We start from the raw sequence: 18186 nt of genomic DNA, 5'->3' as shown, positions 1-18186 counted from the left end.
AAAACATTAGGTCCTTTGGTTTTTTTATTATAAATATTATAAGTACCTATTAAAACTTGTAGCGGTATACCTTATGGTTAAATATATTTTATTATTAGAACTTTTGATTTGTTTAACATGACTGTTATATTGTACAATTTCCATGTACGATAGATATTTATTATTTTTTTGTTCTATTTTGTCTTTGTTTTATGGTTACTGTGCTTACAATAACAATTTTACTACCTTTAATTATTGCATTTTATTATTATTTTTAATATGGAGTACCTAAATAGCTTCTTAATCTCATCGTTGTTAGTAAAAAAAAAAAACTTCTATGTTTATGTCAAAGTTGACTAGTATTATTTTTGAAGTCATCTTTAATCCATAGAATGTTGCTTACATATACCTACTTAGATACAATTGAATTGAGAGTTTTTAAACTCTCATTTTATCACAAAAACATACCTAATTGTTGTTATAAAGTGGTATCTAACTCCACACTATACTTTCTATCCAATCCAGATAGCTGTATACTTTAGTGTAGACTCCGGGCACTTTGGTACCGCATCCCTTTCCGTATGATATTATACCTGAAAATAAATACATGATGTAAGTCTGTATGTAACAACATAGATTGTTTCATCATCATCTTCAGCCGCAACTGCTGGGGCACGGGTATCCTTACAATGAAGGAATAGTTGAGGCGTAGTCCACCACACGGACCCACTGTGGATTGGTGGACCCTAACACAAGCCAGCTTGCTGAATAGGTATGTAACGACTGAAATAGAGATAAAGTATACCTACCTAGTCCATGTGCAGAAATAATTAGCTTGGACCTCAAAATAATAATTATAAAAGAACTTACCAAGAATGCGAAAGTGGCCATCCGTGCCTGTCAGTGCTTGTAAAGATGACCCGGAATCTCCCTGTAATTAAATGAGTACCTACAGATTAGAGAACTACTATAAATTACCTACGATAATCTGTTGTATTATACTATCACTGACTCAATAAAAATCCACAATACTTAAGCGCTATGATGGTTCCAACAACAAACATTGACTGGGAATGACACAAATCTGGCTGTTACCATACCACCACCAACACGTTTAAAGTCTTAAAGTAAAAGTCAAATGTTTTTATTCATGGTGTAAATATTTTTTTTCTGATGAACGTCAATTTTTTCAAACCACTCTACCACCCACGAACAAACAACTCAAAAAACAATCCATAAGCAGCGTCGGTCGCCTGTCAAAATATCAAGTTACGTCAGATTTGACAAGCGAGCGATTGTTTATTGCTTGTTCGTAGTTGGTAACCCTACTGATACAGTCACTTATAGATGTAGTTAGATACGAAGTACCTAATATGAAAAAACATGTTTGTGTTTACAGTGCCACAAACTTATCTGTTCCGGTGACAGCTCACATAAATGTCTAATATTTCTTAATTCTTTAAGATTTTAAGTTTGCTCGTATTGTTAATTCGCCCTTGCGGTGTTAATAAACCCATCTAATCTTTTACAATATACAATTCATTAGTAAGTAATGAGATATGGATCAATTTAGTTCGCCCTCACCGGAACAGATAAGTTTGTCGCACTGTATGTAAGTATACCTGGCAAGCATCAGCATGTTTATCTTTGTCTCCAGCACAAATCACATTGTCGTCTATTTGATGGCGTCCATTGTCGTAGTCAGCGGCGCACTCTTTCTTTGGCACGAAAGTAACAGTTGCTCTAAGTAGATTTTCGCTAAATTTTCTGGTCTCTGGAAAGTACGAGTAGGTATTTGTGATTTCGCTGAACCGACTATGGTCACTTTATCCTAAAAGGATTAATTCATTTGATAGGTACCAAGGAAGTAAATAAAGTACTTAACCCACTGACGGACACTGACTGCATTTGACGTCCACCACACTTTTAGAAAAAAATCACAACGTCGAATGCAGTCCCCGCTCTTTTTCTAATTATTTCAACAACGGTCAATGCAGTCCTGTTTTACCTAGAGTTTGTATGAAGACCATCTTGTTGTGCTTTATTTGGAAGGATTTCAAAGTTATATGTGCACCCAGAGTACCTTTTTTTCACACAGCAATAAGTTTTCATACAGAAAAAAGTGTGAACTCACACGCACACAACGGTCATTAACGTCGTGTTTTCTTTACTGCGCCTAGGCAGTGTGCCGGCATGTGCACCAGCAAATCAACACTCAACTCCCATACAAAAATGTTGTGCGTTTTTATGAATTTCACCGTTAATCTAGTGTCCATCAATGTGTTAAATTGTTTTTTTTTCAATCTGCCTATAAAAATTCACACGCATAGTACCTACTTACCTACTTGAATCTGTGCCGATAAAAAATGCTAAGAATCTAGGTTCTTTCAATTTTCATAACTTTAGGGCTTTCTAATTTGGCAGGGTTATCTATTTTAATATCAGTGGCTGAATTAAAATTAAATAACAAAATACAAACCTATCTGTGTAACACCGAATCCAATCACTACAAAGTCATTCAATGGAACATCAGGTTTGGTGTAAAGACAGCCGGGTCGTGCCACATCCGAAAAAACGACGTCCCTTTCCAATCTGAAAATTAATCATAATTATAGGTATAAAAATAATTTAACAATAAACACTGTCCCTGCAGAGTTATCACCATAGAATTGCTTATATTTCAAAACTGACATAACTTTTATGGATCTGACAATAACGGCCGTTTCTGGCGGAAACGACATTAGCTTCTAAATTTTTGGTAAGTATTGGGAGGTACGTTCCAAAAATGATATTAGCCTGAATAGGGCGTGAGACAAGGCAGTTTAGGAAAAACGCTTTCAAACGGAAGTTATGGTGTTTCTAGTTGGCCTTACACTTCACATTGTTATTTTAGGTATTAACTAATACGTACTTGATCAGTGCTATATCATTTTTGATCGCTCTCGCTGCGAAGTCGGGGTGTATTTTAATCTCTTGTATTTTGTAGTCCGTCGCCGCATTGTAAGTTCCGTTGCCTAGAACAACTACGCCGATGCGAACAAACACTGCAGCCCTGAAAAAATATACAGTTGGGTTATACTCGTACCTATGTTGACAGGCAGGTTTAACCCCGACGAAAAATATGGGTGTTATAAGTTTATCGTGTCTCTGACTCTCAGTATCAGTCTGTGGAAGTGTGGCTCCCAAACGGCTTAACCGATTTTTGATTTGTTTCTTCGGGTCATAGGTAGGTAATGTTACTCCGAGTGTTCTTAGCCATATTTTATCAAAATAGGTTTAGTCGATCAAAAGTGATGCGGCTTTTAGTGTTGAATGTCAGGGGTTTTATTTAACGCTGGTTAGGTTAAATTTTGTGATTAGGTGGACAACTTTTACCTTTCCCTTAATCTTTGTGGTTGCAGGCAATGGGCTGCAGTCATAACATAGCGTTTAGATATGAGGGTCCCACCGCAAAGGAATTCAACTTTATCCTTACTTGGGTCGAAGTATCCCAGTTCTGCCTGAAACATATACATTTTCCGTGTTAGGTCCAACACCAAGTTTTACTCAGTAATTTTTTTTGGTCCGGCCCCTAATAAATATTATTCAACCAATTTTAAATTTTTTGTCTAAGAAGGTGCTCAACACTTTAGGGGAAAGACATCTGAGAGAACCCTTATTACATTCGAATAAGGGTAGTTTTTGTCTGTATCAGATGTCTTTCTCTGTGGAATGGGATATAATCAGTAATATTTTATCTTCATTTGGGTGAAACATACCATGTACGGGAATTCCCCCTCGGCAGCTTCCTGCCCATTTATAATATAGTGTGAAAGAGGAGGACCTGATGATTGAATTATTTTGTCACATTCTGAAAAAAATAATAATACTAAGTAACTGTTAGAGTACCTTGGTACAAAAGAAAATTTAAAGCATTCTCTTTCAGTTAACTTTGGGCGTTGACTCGGTTCGGGCTGTCAAACCTCCCCATTTAACAAAAGTGTCAATATTTATTTTTGTCTCTGGGTCTCAGAACGTCAACTTATACTTTACTTATAACCCTCCTCGTTAGAGAAGTACTTTTGTTCCTTGACTATGTATAAGTAGGAATTGGATACATCAGTGCTTATGTACTTTACATACCTAGCTCTGCCCTTCTTTTGGGCTTGGCGGTGGTGGTGGTAGTAGTGGGTCTAGACTGCGGTGGTCTGTTGCGAGGCGGCAGGACTATGGGGTCTCTGCTGGTGGCGGACGCCTCTGTTGCTGGGTCCGACGCTGAAAAAACAGTGGTGTTACCACCACCGAATATTAGCAATTAACAATCCTTATGCAGCTTCGTAACTTGTATGGATCTGCCAGACGAGCAACGCTGCTTGTGGATTGTCAATTATTAACTTGAACCACATGCCGGGAAATCAGACATAATTAAAAATCTATTGTATCTGGTGTATGAATGAATTACCATACTTTATGAGAAGCAACAATATTGAAGCTGTCAAAAGTGAAGGTAGCCTTCCTCTCCCTGAACAAATGAGATTATTTTTACCTACCGAATCTGTCCCCGAAGCTGCTTTCCACTTTTTGAGGTATGCAACACACTATTTCTGTGTGTCCTCGAAAACCACACCGAGTCAAATTGTGGAATCCTTCTGTTTTTATTGCGCTGAAAATTATTAAAATAATTAGGTTTTCAATTCAGTTAGTTCTTACTGTGTATACAATACAAATATAGCCTTGTGACCAAGTAGAAGATGTTACCCACCTACCCGGAAGCGGGAAGATTATGGGCAGCTATTTCGGACTGAGCGTCAATACCCTACACGTATTCAAAAAAGGCATGTACCTACTTTAAAGATGCAGCGCAGTTGTAGGCCAGCTTGCACTTCCCAGGCACTTTGGTTGGTGAGAAACACTCATCATCAACTGAAATTAAGGATATTTTTATTATACCTTAAATGTATTGCTGTCTTGCTTTGACAGTATACCGACAGAAAGAGACAAACAAAGAAATTATGTCGGCATTAGCTTAAAGTTCCTTTCTGCAACTCGGTAAAAACCGGCCAAGTGCGAGTCGGGCTCGCGCACAAAGGGTTCCGTAGCAAATTACAGTTAAATCAACCTATCTCAAAAACTATAAGAGATACTTTGATCAAACCAAAAATCGTTGAAAGAGTTAATTAGCATGCATCACCTCTATTTTTTTTAGAATTTTATACCCCGTAGTTATAAAAATAGAGGGGGGGGACATACTTTTTACGACTTTGAGAGCTGATATCTCAAAAACCGTTCACTTTAAGAAAAATGTTTTTTAGAAAACTTTATATCATTTTAAAAGACCTTTCCATTGATACCCCACACGGGTATGTAGGGTAAACATTGGTGAAATTGGCCACCCCCAATAACTGGCCACACGGCTTTTTATTCGCCTAAAATAAGAAATACGATGACAGCACGCCATCTGTTACAGCTTGACACTAACCATTAGTAAGTTGTCGTTCATTTTAGTTCACACTCATTCCGCTTGAAGGATTGGTCTTCAAAATACCCGCAATTTTCTGACAGTCGGCGACAGTGCGTCTGTTAAAATGGTTGTGCGCTAAGAAAACGTTAAGCGAAGACATTATTTCGAGAGGCGATATTTTTTGTCCCCAGTTTCTGTGAGTGACTTTAAATAGTGACAACGATAGATTTTGAGGTAAGCAATTATAATTTGTACTGATTTAATCCTTAATTTGATTTTTTATTGCATTTTTCGACTTGGCCAGTTACTGGTTCCAGTTTTATACTATTTTTAGTAACTGGCCCCCCTATGCCAGTTACCCCAATTTGCTACTTGCAAGTAAATTAACTTAAAATACAGCTTATTACCTTGGTTTTAAATAGCATTTTCTGTGGTATAAATTTTGTAAAAATCGTTCAATATTTAGTAGTAACTGGCATAGGTATTCTAGTGGCCAGTTACTACATGGCCAGTTACTGAGAACTATTTTATGTTTCAGGATATATGCTAAAATCTCTTCAAGATAATGGTGGCCCAGTCCACAAACAGCCTTCACTATTTGGACTGTATCCTCGTCAATATCCGTAGTGGTTAGCAGCGATTCGAATCGGCTCTGTTGTTCTCTTTGGAAGCTGGTGTTGCCATGCCAACTTCAATTTGGTGCAGCGTGGGACGAAGGGCCTGCTTCATCAGTCTTCTCTCCAGCATGAAGTTGATATTCAGAGTGCCTCCAAGAAGTCGGTGATCACTCCCAGTTTAAAATGTATAAATCATATTGTGTAAATCACTGAGGCATCTCTGGATATGTGCCGCTTGTCAGTCATAATGAAGTCGATTTCATTTTTCGTCCTACACCATCGGGGCTTGACCATGTTCACTTCCTCCGGGGATGTTTCTCATAGAAAGAATTCATCAAGTACAGCCCATTCTGGTCTGTTTCATTCGAGGAAGTCAACAAGAATTTGCCCTCTCCGATTTCTGCTACTAAAGCCATGGGGTCCTATATACCCTCAATTCTTTGCATTCTTGTACTCCCACTTTGGCGTTGAAGTCCCCCATCACAATGGTGTATTGGGTCTTAGCAGTACACTTGATAGCCCTAGAGATATCTTCGTAACTTATACTGCTTCGACTTCTGTGTCAGAATGTGTCGAGGTTGGTGCATATACCTGTATGATCTTCAAGGAATCCCTCTCGGTTAGTTTAAGTACAAGGTACGCTACCCGATTCGACACACTACTGATCTCCACCACTTGTTGACAAGGATCTTGTTGACAATAAATCCTACGCCACCTTGGGACAGTTGGTTACCCTCCCGATGGTAGAGCATGTGGCCAGACTTCAGGGTCATTGTGTCCCTCTCTAAGGATTTCCGATAGCCCTATTCTATTATATTCTGTGTGGGGGTGTCAGTGCCTGCACCTGGCTCTCTCGAATGGAACCGTTGTGCATAACCCCAAGGTCATACCACCAACCCGCAGTGGAATGCCAGCATGGTGGGAAATACACCATGCTGGCATTCCACTGCGGGTTGGTGGGTTCACATATCTAGATGTGCAAAATCTAGACATGCAGGTTTCCTCACGATGTTTTCCTTCACCGTAAGAGTGATGGTATACATTGTACTTAAGTTAAAATCTGTTAAAAGAACTAATTGGTCATGTCAGCACCGGGATTCGAACCCGCATCTCTGGCGTGAGAAGCGGGCGCTTACCCGACTGAGCTACCACCGCTCTCCGATAGCCCTAAGATGTCCTTATTTTTTTGCCCAGCTCTACCTCGTGTTACACCATCTTCTCGTCCTCTCTCAGTGTCCGTGCGTAGTATGTAGCAAGTTGTATTTTATACAATCTTAAAATTAGTTCAAGAAGAAGCTAAGGTTTAAGGATTTGACTTAATATAAACTTGAAATAATTCAATATGATTGTTAATAAAGATTTGTGATGATTTATAGATAAGAAACTTAATTTTTGTCATAATAATATGTGAATTGTGACGTTGTTACACTAATTAAATTGAAGGATTATTGAATTGTAGAAGTATTTTTGTTTTTATATTAAATTTTGTTAGAAAATCCTTCCTTCATTGGAAGGAAATCCGTGCCCCAGCAGGTGGGGACGTAATGATGATGATGAACTGTTTATTTGTTAAGAAATATTAGTTATTTCTCATTATTAAGTGTTAACACATTAACTACGTCATAACACATTAATTGTAATAGGTTTTTTATAATGATTGCAGTAGTTATAAGGTTAAAACTTGTCATTTTAGTTAATTAGGTGGCCAGTTACTACAAAATAAGAGGGCCAGTTACTAAAATTTATGGCCAGTTACTACACAAAAGTGGTACTTTTCATTTAAATAAAGATATTTAAATAAATAGTTCTTATTGATTATTAAATTGATCAAAAAAACAATCAACAGGATCTAGTGAATCATTAGATATATAAATCACCTAAATCAGATCATGCATTTAGATGGAGCACACACGTAAAGTGGCCAAGGTGCTTAAATGGCCAGTTACTACCCCTTTTCCCCTACATTGAAAAAAAAAATTTCATCCCTCAGTTACATGTATGGGGGGCCCCACCCCCAATTCTTTTTTTTACTATTTAGTGTCATATTTTTGTAGCGGTTCATACAACACATATTCCCATCAAATTTCATCACTGTAGTACTTATAGTTTCCGAGTAAATCGGCTGTGACAGACGGACAGACGGACAGACGGACATGACGAAACTATAAGGGTTCCGTTTTTGCCATTTTGGCTACGGAACCCTAAAAAGGACGTTATACCGATGACGATGACGTTATGGAAAACCCAATAACTTGCCAGATATCTTACTGAATGAATTAAGGAAGTACGTACATAATTATTGGTAGGTATTATGCACATTGAGATAAAATGTTTAAGATTACCGAAGTACCAAATAGAGAGCTTTGTTTTTTTTATAAAATCAGACAGATATAGGTAGTTAAGAAACTGATTTAATTTGAAAAAACGTCTATCTATGAATAAATAAAACACTTGTAAGTATTTTCAACTTCGTACCTACCTAACTACCTCGGAAAATCAATTTAGGATTTTCATTTATAAACAGACACATCATAACCATAGCCACACATAGAACCCATTTTCTTGGGTTATACTTAAGTTAAAAATGATTACTTACGATCTAAATACCCCAAACAGCTGAGCACTAAATTGAAAAATAATAATCTGGTTAACATTTTAAATCACGTTCTTCACTAATCCACACAAAGTCACAAATCCCACAACACGAATGATAAACCTGTGTTATAAATTAATAACATACAGTTAAACTATATTATTATCAGTTTATTACTATATTTATACATATTTATCACAAACAGTGTCATCGGCAATATCATCAAGTTACTAATGCGATCTTGCAAACTATGTTTTGTGTTTCCCATTTCATTAAAACTGGTTAGACTAGTTCTTGTTACTGCAGTATTCACAGAGAGGCGACCATTCATACGTATGAGGATAAGAAATACGTGAAAGAATTCATAAGTACGTTTTTTGCAACTTAATGGACCATTTTAGACCTATCAGTAGGAGGAGTTGGTAGGTAGGTACATATAATTATACTAACCAGGGAGTAGGTAGGTATTCAATAATATTTTAAGGAATATAATATTATTTAATATTAATTTCTAAACCCTTACATTCAGTAAATCCGAACTGTGCGATGGCAAAGTAAACATTTGTACTTATAAAGTATGTAAGTTATTTAGGTAGGTAGGTACCTAAGCAACAATAAGTAAGTACATACATTTTTGGCACATTCTTCGGAGACATAATAAAAATAATAATTCCACCAAAGTAGACGGTCGAAGTTAACCTTTATGCGAACTTTGATTCATACAACATGATTAGCATTCTATTTATATCAAAACAACGATGTTTAAAATAAAATTATTAATCTTCCTGTTATATATCTAGTCTTTTTTTTAAATTCCAGTAGATGGCGCTTAAATCAATATTATATGTTATAGTAACAGTAACTACCTACCAAAAAGCCTCGTCTGTAGTCTTAATAAATTTTAAAGGGGGTTGCAAACCCCTTACAGTTTACATTTTTTTGCTTTCTTAGAAAAACTACCACGAGTGGTTCAATGTGCCTCATGGACCCGTGGCCGTGGTAGTTTTTTCTTATGTCTGGTAACCCTGTTTATTTTTGCTACATGATTTTTTTTTACTTATAAAATTTTGTAATTTTTTATTCTGTGTTTTTGATGGCGTCCTTATTTTGACGTTTAATGGTACTTGTTTCACTTGTTTGTTTTGGTTTGGTTGGTGAAAAGGACTGTGTTTCTGTGCGATTTATATTTATTTACAGAGGACACTTTTATTTCTTCATATCCTTATGTATACCTGCCAGAAAATACTGTATCTATCTCCAAATTATTCCATCGACAGTAACTTCAATTCAATGACATTGTAACGCGAAAATATCTCACGACTCAAAGGAGTTATTTCACACAATGCTTCCCGTGCTGATGTTCTCAATGCAGATGCGAAGGAAGCGCAGGTTCAACTACGAGCAGATGTACTCCTCGTTGTGCCGCACCTGCCTTAGCAGTAAAGACCTGCATCCGATATTTTACGGAAAGAGTTCTGAGAAAAAACGGTCGGATGAGTTGCTTATGATCACCGGGCTAGAGGTCAGTAGAAGTTGCGTCGTCCTAGTTTTGCTTCACCTCTTGCCCGCAAGATGACTTACTAACCTATTTCATCATCACAACCCATCACATCCCCACTGCTGGGGCACGGGTCTCCTTCCAATGAAGGAAGGGTTTAGGCCTAGTCCACCACGCTGGCCAAGTGCGGGTTGGTGGACCCCAACACAAGCAAGTTCCCAAGATGACCGACTACCCTATTTCATCATCACAACCCATCACATCCCCACTGCTGGGGCACGGGTCTCCTTGCAATGAAGGAAGGGTTTTAGGCCTAGTGTGGGTTGGTGGACCCAAGCTGGCTTGCTTGCACTATCCTATTTATTTACTCGTATTGGTGATTGTGTGGTTTGCTTCACCTTATTATTATTATTATTAAATTCTTTATTGCACAAAGTAAATTGGTACAAAGGCAAACTTAATGCTAGCAGCATTTCCTACCAGTTAACCTTTGGTGATGTTGAATTGTGTGGAGACTAACACAACACACTAGAGCTGGTTTAGGGTTTGACTCTGTCATGAGTGGATTAGCCAGTCATCACTGGCACCCCAGTTCCACTAAATAGATGTTGTAGTGCCCACATTAACCCTTGACCTTCAGCACTTATTTGATTTCCGTTGCACATTATACATGTACGGTCAGCTGCGTAAGTAGCTATACACCTCTGTACCTTGTCAATCTGAAACCGCCTATCCATTCCTTGAAATATTGACGGTTCATCAGTTTGACAAGGTACAGAAATGTATAAGGACTTATGCAGCTGACTGTACATATAAAAAATTAATATCATCAATATCAAACAATAATTTGTTTTAAAATTAGGCCAGCATGTATTTCCTATAATAATATTATGATTTTGTGAACTTTCAGATAAAACTCAACGATGGGATGCCACAAATGATATGCACCACATGTCTTAACTTCATGAACGGAGCCCTAAGATTCAGGAGAACAGCCGAAAAGGCCAACACAAAGTTAATCAATGCAGGCTTCAGAAAATCAGTAAAAAAACAACGGGAAATCTCATCACTTCCTGTTAATACAAATGTTAAAATCAGAACGATAATTATTGATGATGATAAAATCAAAACAGATATAACAGAAAATGCCTTATTAGATGACATAAGCAATAACCATGATTATAATTTTGACAATACATACAGTGATGATTTTCAGAAAAATGATGATCATGATAACAGTTATGAAAGTCCTAAGTGTAAGAGTAAAAAAGAGAGCAAGGAACCTACAGTGTATGCATGTGAAGTTTGCAATAAGGAATTTAAAATGAAGAACACATACAAAGCTCACATGAGGTTCCATACAAATTTCTGTGTTTGTGAGGTAAGATATAATACTTGATTTTTGTTTAGTATGGACGTATGGACTTTTGGACACTTTCAATAGATTTGAAGATTCCTTTATGATGGCTCAGCTAAGATTAAATAGTGTGTCTTCACATTAAAAAAACAAGAAAAAAACTGTCTGTCCTCATTTTGTTTATTGTCAAACGTTTTAAGTTCAACCTAACGACAACCATTGTACCAATGAATAGAGTCACAATATCTTCTAACCAAATAGATTCAAAATGGGAACACCCAAATATTCCGAAAAACTTTTTTCCGAATTTGATAACCCCGAATATGTAATTTACGAAATATTGCAATACCGATTTTTAAAAATACCGAATTATAATAATCACGAAAATTATAATTTCGAATATTATAATCACGAATATTGTTATTACGATTGTTTAATATACGAATGTTAAAAAATACGATTACTTTAATATACGAAAAATAAAATACCGATTTATTATAATCACGAAAAAGTCAAATCCCGATCGGAAATATGATAATTCGTGATTTTGACAAAAAAACATAAACGTCTTTAAAACTTTAGAACCAAAACCAAAAGATAGGTGCGACGACGAGCAAAGCGAGGAGGAGCGTGTTAGGTGCACATAGATATCGAAAAACAAAGCGGAGCGTTTCAAATATATGTAGAGCAAAACAATTGTTAGGATTTTTATGGTGTTTAAACTTAAAAACCTTAGGACCTAAACCTAAAGATAGGTGCGACGACGAGCAAAGCGAGGAGGAGCGTGTTAGGTGCACATAGATATCGAAAAACAAAGCGGAGCGCAGCGAAGCGGAGCGGAGCGTTTCAAATATAGAGCAAACAATTGCTAGGATTTTTATGGTGTTTAAACTTAAAAACATTAGGACCTAAACCTAAAGATAGGTGCGACGACGAGCAAAGCGAGGAGGAGCGTGTTAGGTGCACATAGATATCGAAAAACAAAGCGGAGCGCAGCGAAGCGGAGCGGAGCGCAGCGAAGCGGAGCGGAGCGTTTCAAATATAGAGCAAAACAATTGCTAGGATTTTTATGGTGTTTAAACTTTTGGTGTTTAGACGACCGAATGGCGTAGTGGTTAGTGACCCTGACTACTGAGCCGATGGTCCCGGGTTCGATTCCCGGCTGGGGCAGATATATTTGTTTAAACACAGATATTTGTTCTCGGGTCTTGGATGTGCCCGTAAAATGGCAATAGGCCCGCCCCCTATTACATTGGGACTAACATACACTCTGGCGAAAAGTGGGTGCAGCAATGCACCTCTGCCTACCCCGCAAGGGAGTACATCAGTACAAGGCGTGAGTGCGTGTGTGTGTGTTAAACTTAAAAACCTTAGGACTTAAACCTAAAGATAGGTGCCACGACGAGCAAAGCGAGGAGGAGCGTGTTAGGTGCACATTGATATCGAAAAACAAAGCGGAGCGCAGCGAAGCGGAGCGGATCGTTTCACATAATATAGCTTAAAAAATATTGTTTTTATACGCATTATGCTGCATTATTCATAATAGATAACCATTTCTTGTTAACTAAGAAACATTCGGGAATTTGTATTTTCGGAATATTAAAACTTCGGGATTCGTAATTTAAATAATTCGATATAATAAAAATCGTACTTTTGAAACATCGAAATAATAATATTCGGAAAATTGACTTTCGTCATTTTAATATATGTGTTGTTTGAAATTTCGTTTATAAACTATTCGTGATTTTCGTTATTCGGAAACTTAAAATTCGGGATTGTGAATTATTCGGAACTATGAAATTCGAAATTTAAAAAATCGTTATTTTCATATTCGTAAAAAAGTAATTCGGAATTATGTAGTGTACCCATTCAAAATAAGAGCTCAGTGATATAATAAGTGGGTTGTAATTTGTTGAGACGTTTCTTTTGCACTGACACTATCTAGTTTGTATTAAAATATTGTTGCTTCTGATTGATTGTGATTAATATTTACAAAAATGTAACTTGTCGCCCATTACAGTTGTGCGGCAAGAAGTGTCGCAACAACAACTTACTGCTGCTGCACAAGCGCGGGCGCCACGGCATGGAGCGCGTCCACCGCTGCGCCTACTGCGACTACAGCGCCGCCAACAAGGAGGCTCTCATTGTGAGTACCTACAGGTGTTGTAACTACAACCTGCTGCTGCTGCACGAGGCATGGAGCGCGTCCACCGCTGCGCCTACTGCGACTACAGCGCCGCCAACAAGGAGGCTCTCATTGTGAGTACCTACAGGTGTTGTAACTACAACCTGCTGCTGCTGCACGAGGCATGGAGCGCGTCCACCGCTGCGCCTACTGCGACTACAGCGCCGCCAACAAGGAGGCTCTCATTGTGAGTACCTACAGGTGTTGTAACTACAACCTGCTGCTGCTGCACGAGGCATGGAGCGCGTCCACCGCTGCGCCTACTGCGACTACAGCGCCGCCAACAAGGAGGCTCTCATTGTGAGTACCTACAGGTGTTGTAACTACAACCTGCTGCTGCTGCACGAGGCATGGAGCGCGTGCACCGCTGCGCCTACTGCGACTACAGCGCCGCCAACAAGGAGGCTCTCATTGTGAGTACCTACAGGTGTTGTAACTACAACCTGCTGCTGCTGCACGAGGCATGGAGCGCGTCCACCGCTGCGCCTACTGCGACTACAGCGCCGCCAACAAGGAGGCTCTCATTGTGAGTACCTACAGGTGTTGTAACTACAACCTGCTGCTGCTGCACGAGGCATGGAGCGCGTCCACCGCTGCGCCTACTGCGACTACAGCGCCGCCAACAAGGAGGCTCTCATTGTGAGTACCTACAGGTGTTGTAACTACAACCTGGTGGTGCTGCACGAGGCATGGAGCGCGTCCACCGCTGCGCCTACTGCGACTACAGCGCCGCCAACAAGGAGGCTTTAATCGTAAGTATAACATGAGTAGTAGCCATGGTAGTTGCTGAGAGCAGGATGGCGTAATGCGCTCATGTTAAGACCCTCTATAGACAGAAACCAACTTACATGGTCACAAAAACTTCATACATAAAAAAACAGTATTAAAAAAAAATGGTGTACATAGCATAGCACTGGTGGAAATGGATTCAAGAAAGAAATGTATTTTATATGGAAGGATGTTTTCTATGGATGCTATTTTCTATGACCCAAAAAAACATCTTATATCTGTTGAGCTTTATCTGAGCTACGCTACCGCTGATACACAATCAGATACTTTAAACTTACAAACACCTTTTATTTTGTTTTGTATCAGATCCACGAGCGCCGTCACACGGGCGAGAAGCCCTACATCTGCGACCACTGCGGCGCCTCCTTCCACCGCCGCTCCAACCTCGTGCAGCACATCGCCATCCACCTGCCCGAGAAGAACTTCCAGGTGACGCACACAGATGGCGCTGTTACGAGTTTCTTTAGCGTCGCCGCTAGATGGCAGCATGAGACAACTGTACGCTAAGTAACCTCGTGCAGCACATCGCCATCCACCTGCCCGAGAAGAACTTCCAGGTGACGCACACAGATGGCGCTGTTACGAGTAGTTACATATGTGTAATGTAGATGGCGCTGTTACGTGTTTTTCCTTGGTTGTTAGGTTGCGTTGCCGCTAAATCGCAGCACGTGTCTACTATGCGCTAAGTAATGGAGATGAAGTTCCAGGTGACACACACAGATGGCGCTGTGGCGTGTTTTTAGTTGGTTGTTAGGTTGCGTTGCCGCTAGATGGTAGCATGTGTCTATTGTACGCTAAGTAATGAGGAAGAACTTCCAGGTGACACACACAGGTGGCGCTGTCACGTGTTTTTAGTTGGTTGTTAGGTTTCGTTGCCGCTAGATGGCAGAATGTGTCTACTGTGCGCTAAGTAACGGAGAAGAACTTCCAAGTAACACACATAGACAGCTCTGTAGCGTGTAGTGACACATGTGTATTAGATCAACTGCGGCGCCTCCTTCCACCGCCGCTCCAACCTCGTGCAGCACATCGCCATCCACCTGCCCGAGAAGAACTTCCAGGTGACGCACACAGATGGCGCTGTGGCTTGTAGTTACATATGTGTAATGTAGATGGCGCTGTTACGAGTTTTTAGTTGGTTGTTAGGTGTCGCTGCTACTAGATGGCAGCACGTGTCTACTGTGCGCTAAGTAACGAAGAATTTCTATAGCGTGTAGTGACTAGGGCATGCAATACCGGAACCATTTTCAATACCGGTATTGAGTTCCGGTATTGCAACTCAATACCGGGATCCCGGTATTAATACCGGTATTAGATTCCCTTGTAATAAATGGCATATATTGTGATTAAAGGTCGTATAGGTCAAAATAAAACGAGAAAAAGCAATGAAATTCAGTTTTTTGTAATAGATTTTTACGAGAATTGAGTATTAGTTTAAATTTTACAATAAATTATTATTTTTACATCCAGTGTCCGTTTACGCATAGACAACAGTAGATATCAAACGGCCGAAAACTGCATCAAACAAGTGCGCTTTCACAGTACATAGGAATACTATATCTTAATCGCTTTATTATAGCCTAAAAAAGTCCGATTCCGGTATTACTTCAATACCGGTATTAACTTTTAATACCGGTATTGAAAAAAGCGTGAATCTTGTCCCTGATACCGGTATTACGAATACCGGTATTGCGGTATTGCATGCCCTAGTAGTGACACATCACACATTACATGTTTCTTTAGCGTTGCCACTAGATGGCAGCATGTGTGAACTGTGTGTAACACTGTCTTATATACAAGTGCACCTCGTGCAGCACATCGCCATCCACCTGCCCGAGAAGAACTTCCAGGTGACGCACGCAGATGGCGCTGTTACGAGTTTCTTTAGCGTCGCCACTAGATGGCAGCATGTGTCTACTGTGCGCTAAGTAACCTCGTGCAGCACATCGCCATCCACCTGCCCGAGAAGAACTTCCAGGTGACGCACACAGATGGCGCTGTTACGAGTTTCTTTAGCTTTGCCGCTAGATGGCATCATGTGTCTACTGTGCGCTAAGTAACGGAGAAGAACTTCCAGGTGACACACACAGATGGCGCTGTTACGAGTTTTTAGTTGGTAGTTAAGTTTCGCTGCCGCTCGATGCCTGTATGTGACAACTGTGTATAACACTGTCTTGTTATGAGTCACGGCATAAGTATTGAGAAGAAATCTATTCAATCTAATCCATATTTATCTCAGTCTCATATCAACGCGAAACTATATTTATTTTGCAATTCCGTGTTCTCCCATTATATTTTATTCATAATTTTTCTGTGATCTGCATTCTCAACCTACCCCCCTCTACAGTGCGACATGTGCTCCAAGCGCCTAAAATCGCGCAAGTTCCTGCAAATACACAAGCACAACGCGCACACAGACCGTCGCTACGCGCACGTCTGCCCGCTGTGCGCGCGCCGCTACGACAAGCCGAACAAAGTGCGCGCGCATTTGCGCACTGCGCACGGCCTGGCCGAGCCGCCGGGGCGCATTGTGCGCATCGAGCTGTCCAAGTGCGGATATTAATGCTGTTGTAGTACGAAGTGGTTAAGATAGATGGCGTTGTTACGGGTTTTTGTTAATGATTTTTGCATTGTTTTGCCGATAGATGGCGTTATTACGGGTTTTTGTACGATTTTCGTATTTTTCTGCCGATAGATGGCAGTGTAGTTAAAGTATTGATGTTCCAATGCATTTCTAGAACCTGAAATCTATTTCGCTACAACAGTGTTTTATATCCACGCTTGGTTCAAGCCTTGAAGATATTAAATAAGGTAAGGTAATGGCACTACTTTTTGACACCTTATAAATTATTATTTTCAATTAATTTAAAGTACGTAACGGACCTAGTGATTGACATGTCATAAATCGTCAGTAATTTTTTGTCGTTTTCTAAATTAATTAATATGGTGTCAAAGTTATTAAATGTCAAACACTAGTGCCGTTACCTTATTTTTCTATGATTTAGTCGTGTCGGTCCCTCTCCATACTCTATGATTTCATTTTAAAAGTAGCCCTTTTACTCTTTTTAACGTCTCATCTCGATGTTAAAAGTGCATCAAACTTTGCACAACATCTAACAAAACACTATTTTCTTTCCGCAGTGCGAGCAGTGCAACAAAAAGTTCCACTCCAAGAAGTTCCTACGCAGCCACAAGTTCAAGTCTCACCAGACTCGCCGCTACACGTACGTCTGCCACCTCTGTGGGTCCCAGTTCACGTCCACGGACTCAGCCAGGAAACACCTGACGAGAGCCCATGGCATCCCCAGAGACGCCCAGCCTCCCGTGTCTAGGATACCTAATGCTAGCATCCATATGTGATGAAGAAGTTGGTGGTTGGTGGTATAGATGGCGTTGTTTTGTGTATTTTGAGTGATAGAGTGGATGGTTTGCCGCAAGATGGCGGTATGTGTCAACTGTGCATTAAAAAGTGTGTAGAAACTTTAAGATTTATTTATGAAAAATTAAGTACTTACATTGTAATAATTATGGTAGTGATTTTATCTATAGTATTATACAACACCTAGTTATTAAGTTATACAATAAATACCTTATGATCTCAAGGCAATCTCTTATTTTAACTAATCCAATTAACATTAGGATATAGTTTTTCTGTACTTCCTGTCAGTTGACTGGTAGAAAAGGTGTCTAGCATTAAACCCACCCTTTGTACTATGTATACATGTATT

The 18186-nt window shown here is 39.4% G+C and overlaps 2 protein-coding genes across 3 annotated transcripts; one reads left to right on the top strand and one right to left on the bottom strand.

Moving 5' to 3' along the window:
- Positions 1 to 34: 34 nt before the first annotated feature.
- LOC105393539 (serine protease persephone) lies at positions 35 to 8906 on the bottom strand. The gene is made up of 11 exons (XM_038110721.2): positions 8633 to 8906; positions 4806 to 4881; positions 4509 to 4621; positions 4102 to 4233; positions 3738 to 3829; positions 3355 to 3479; positions 2891 to 3031; positions 2459 to 2571; positions 1602 to 1753; positions 850 to 910; positions 35 to 572 (listed from the first exon to the last, which is right to left on the bottom strand). The coding sequence occupies exons 1-11, from the start codon at positions 8688 to 8690 to the stop codon at positions 472 to 474; spliced, it is 1164 nt and encodes a 387-aa protein (XP_037966649.2). The 5' UTR covers positions 8691 to 8906; the 3' UTR covers positions 35 to 471.
- Positions 8907 to 9733: 827 nt separating this feature from the next.
- On the top strand, positions 9734 to 18060 carry LOC105398025 (zinc finger protein 569). 2 transcript variants are annotated; one of them, XM_048629972.1, is made up of 5 exons: positions 9734 to 10151; positions 11038 to 11508; positions 13505 to 13630; positions 14765 to 14887; positions 17600 to 18060. In XM_048629972.1, exons 1-5 carry the CDS (start codon positions 9972 to 9974, stop codon positions 17816 to 17818), a joined length of 1119 nt encoding a protein of 372 aa, XP_048485929.1. In that variant the 5' UTR covers positions 9734 to 9971; the 3' UTR covers positions 17819 to 18060. The 2 variants fall into 2 exon arrangements, with proteins under 2 accessions (XP_048485929.1, XP_048485930.1); XM_048629973.1 differs by lacking the exon at positions 17600 to 18060 and adding an exon at positions 16806 to 17072.
- The last annotated feature ends 126 nt before the right edge of the window (positions 18061 to 18186 follow it).

The sequence above is a fragment of the Plutella xylostella genome, chromosome 24, assembly GCF_932276165.1.
Source record: "Plutella xylostella chromosome 24, ilPluXylo3.1, whole genome shotgun sequence".
Classification (NCBI taxonomy): domain Eukaryota; kingdom Metazoa; phylum Arthropoda; class Insecta; order Lepidoptera; family Plutellidae; genus Plutella; species Plutella xylostella.
Note: the sequence above shows the minus strand (reverse complement) of the source record. Positions and strands in the feature narration are given on the sequence as shown.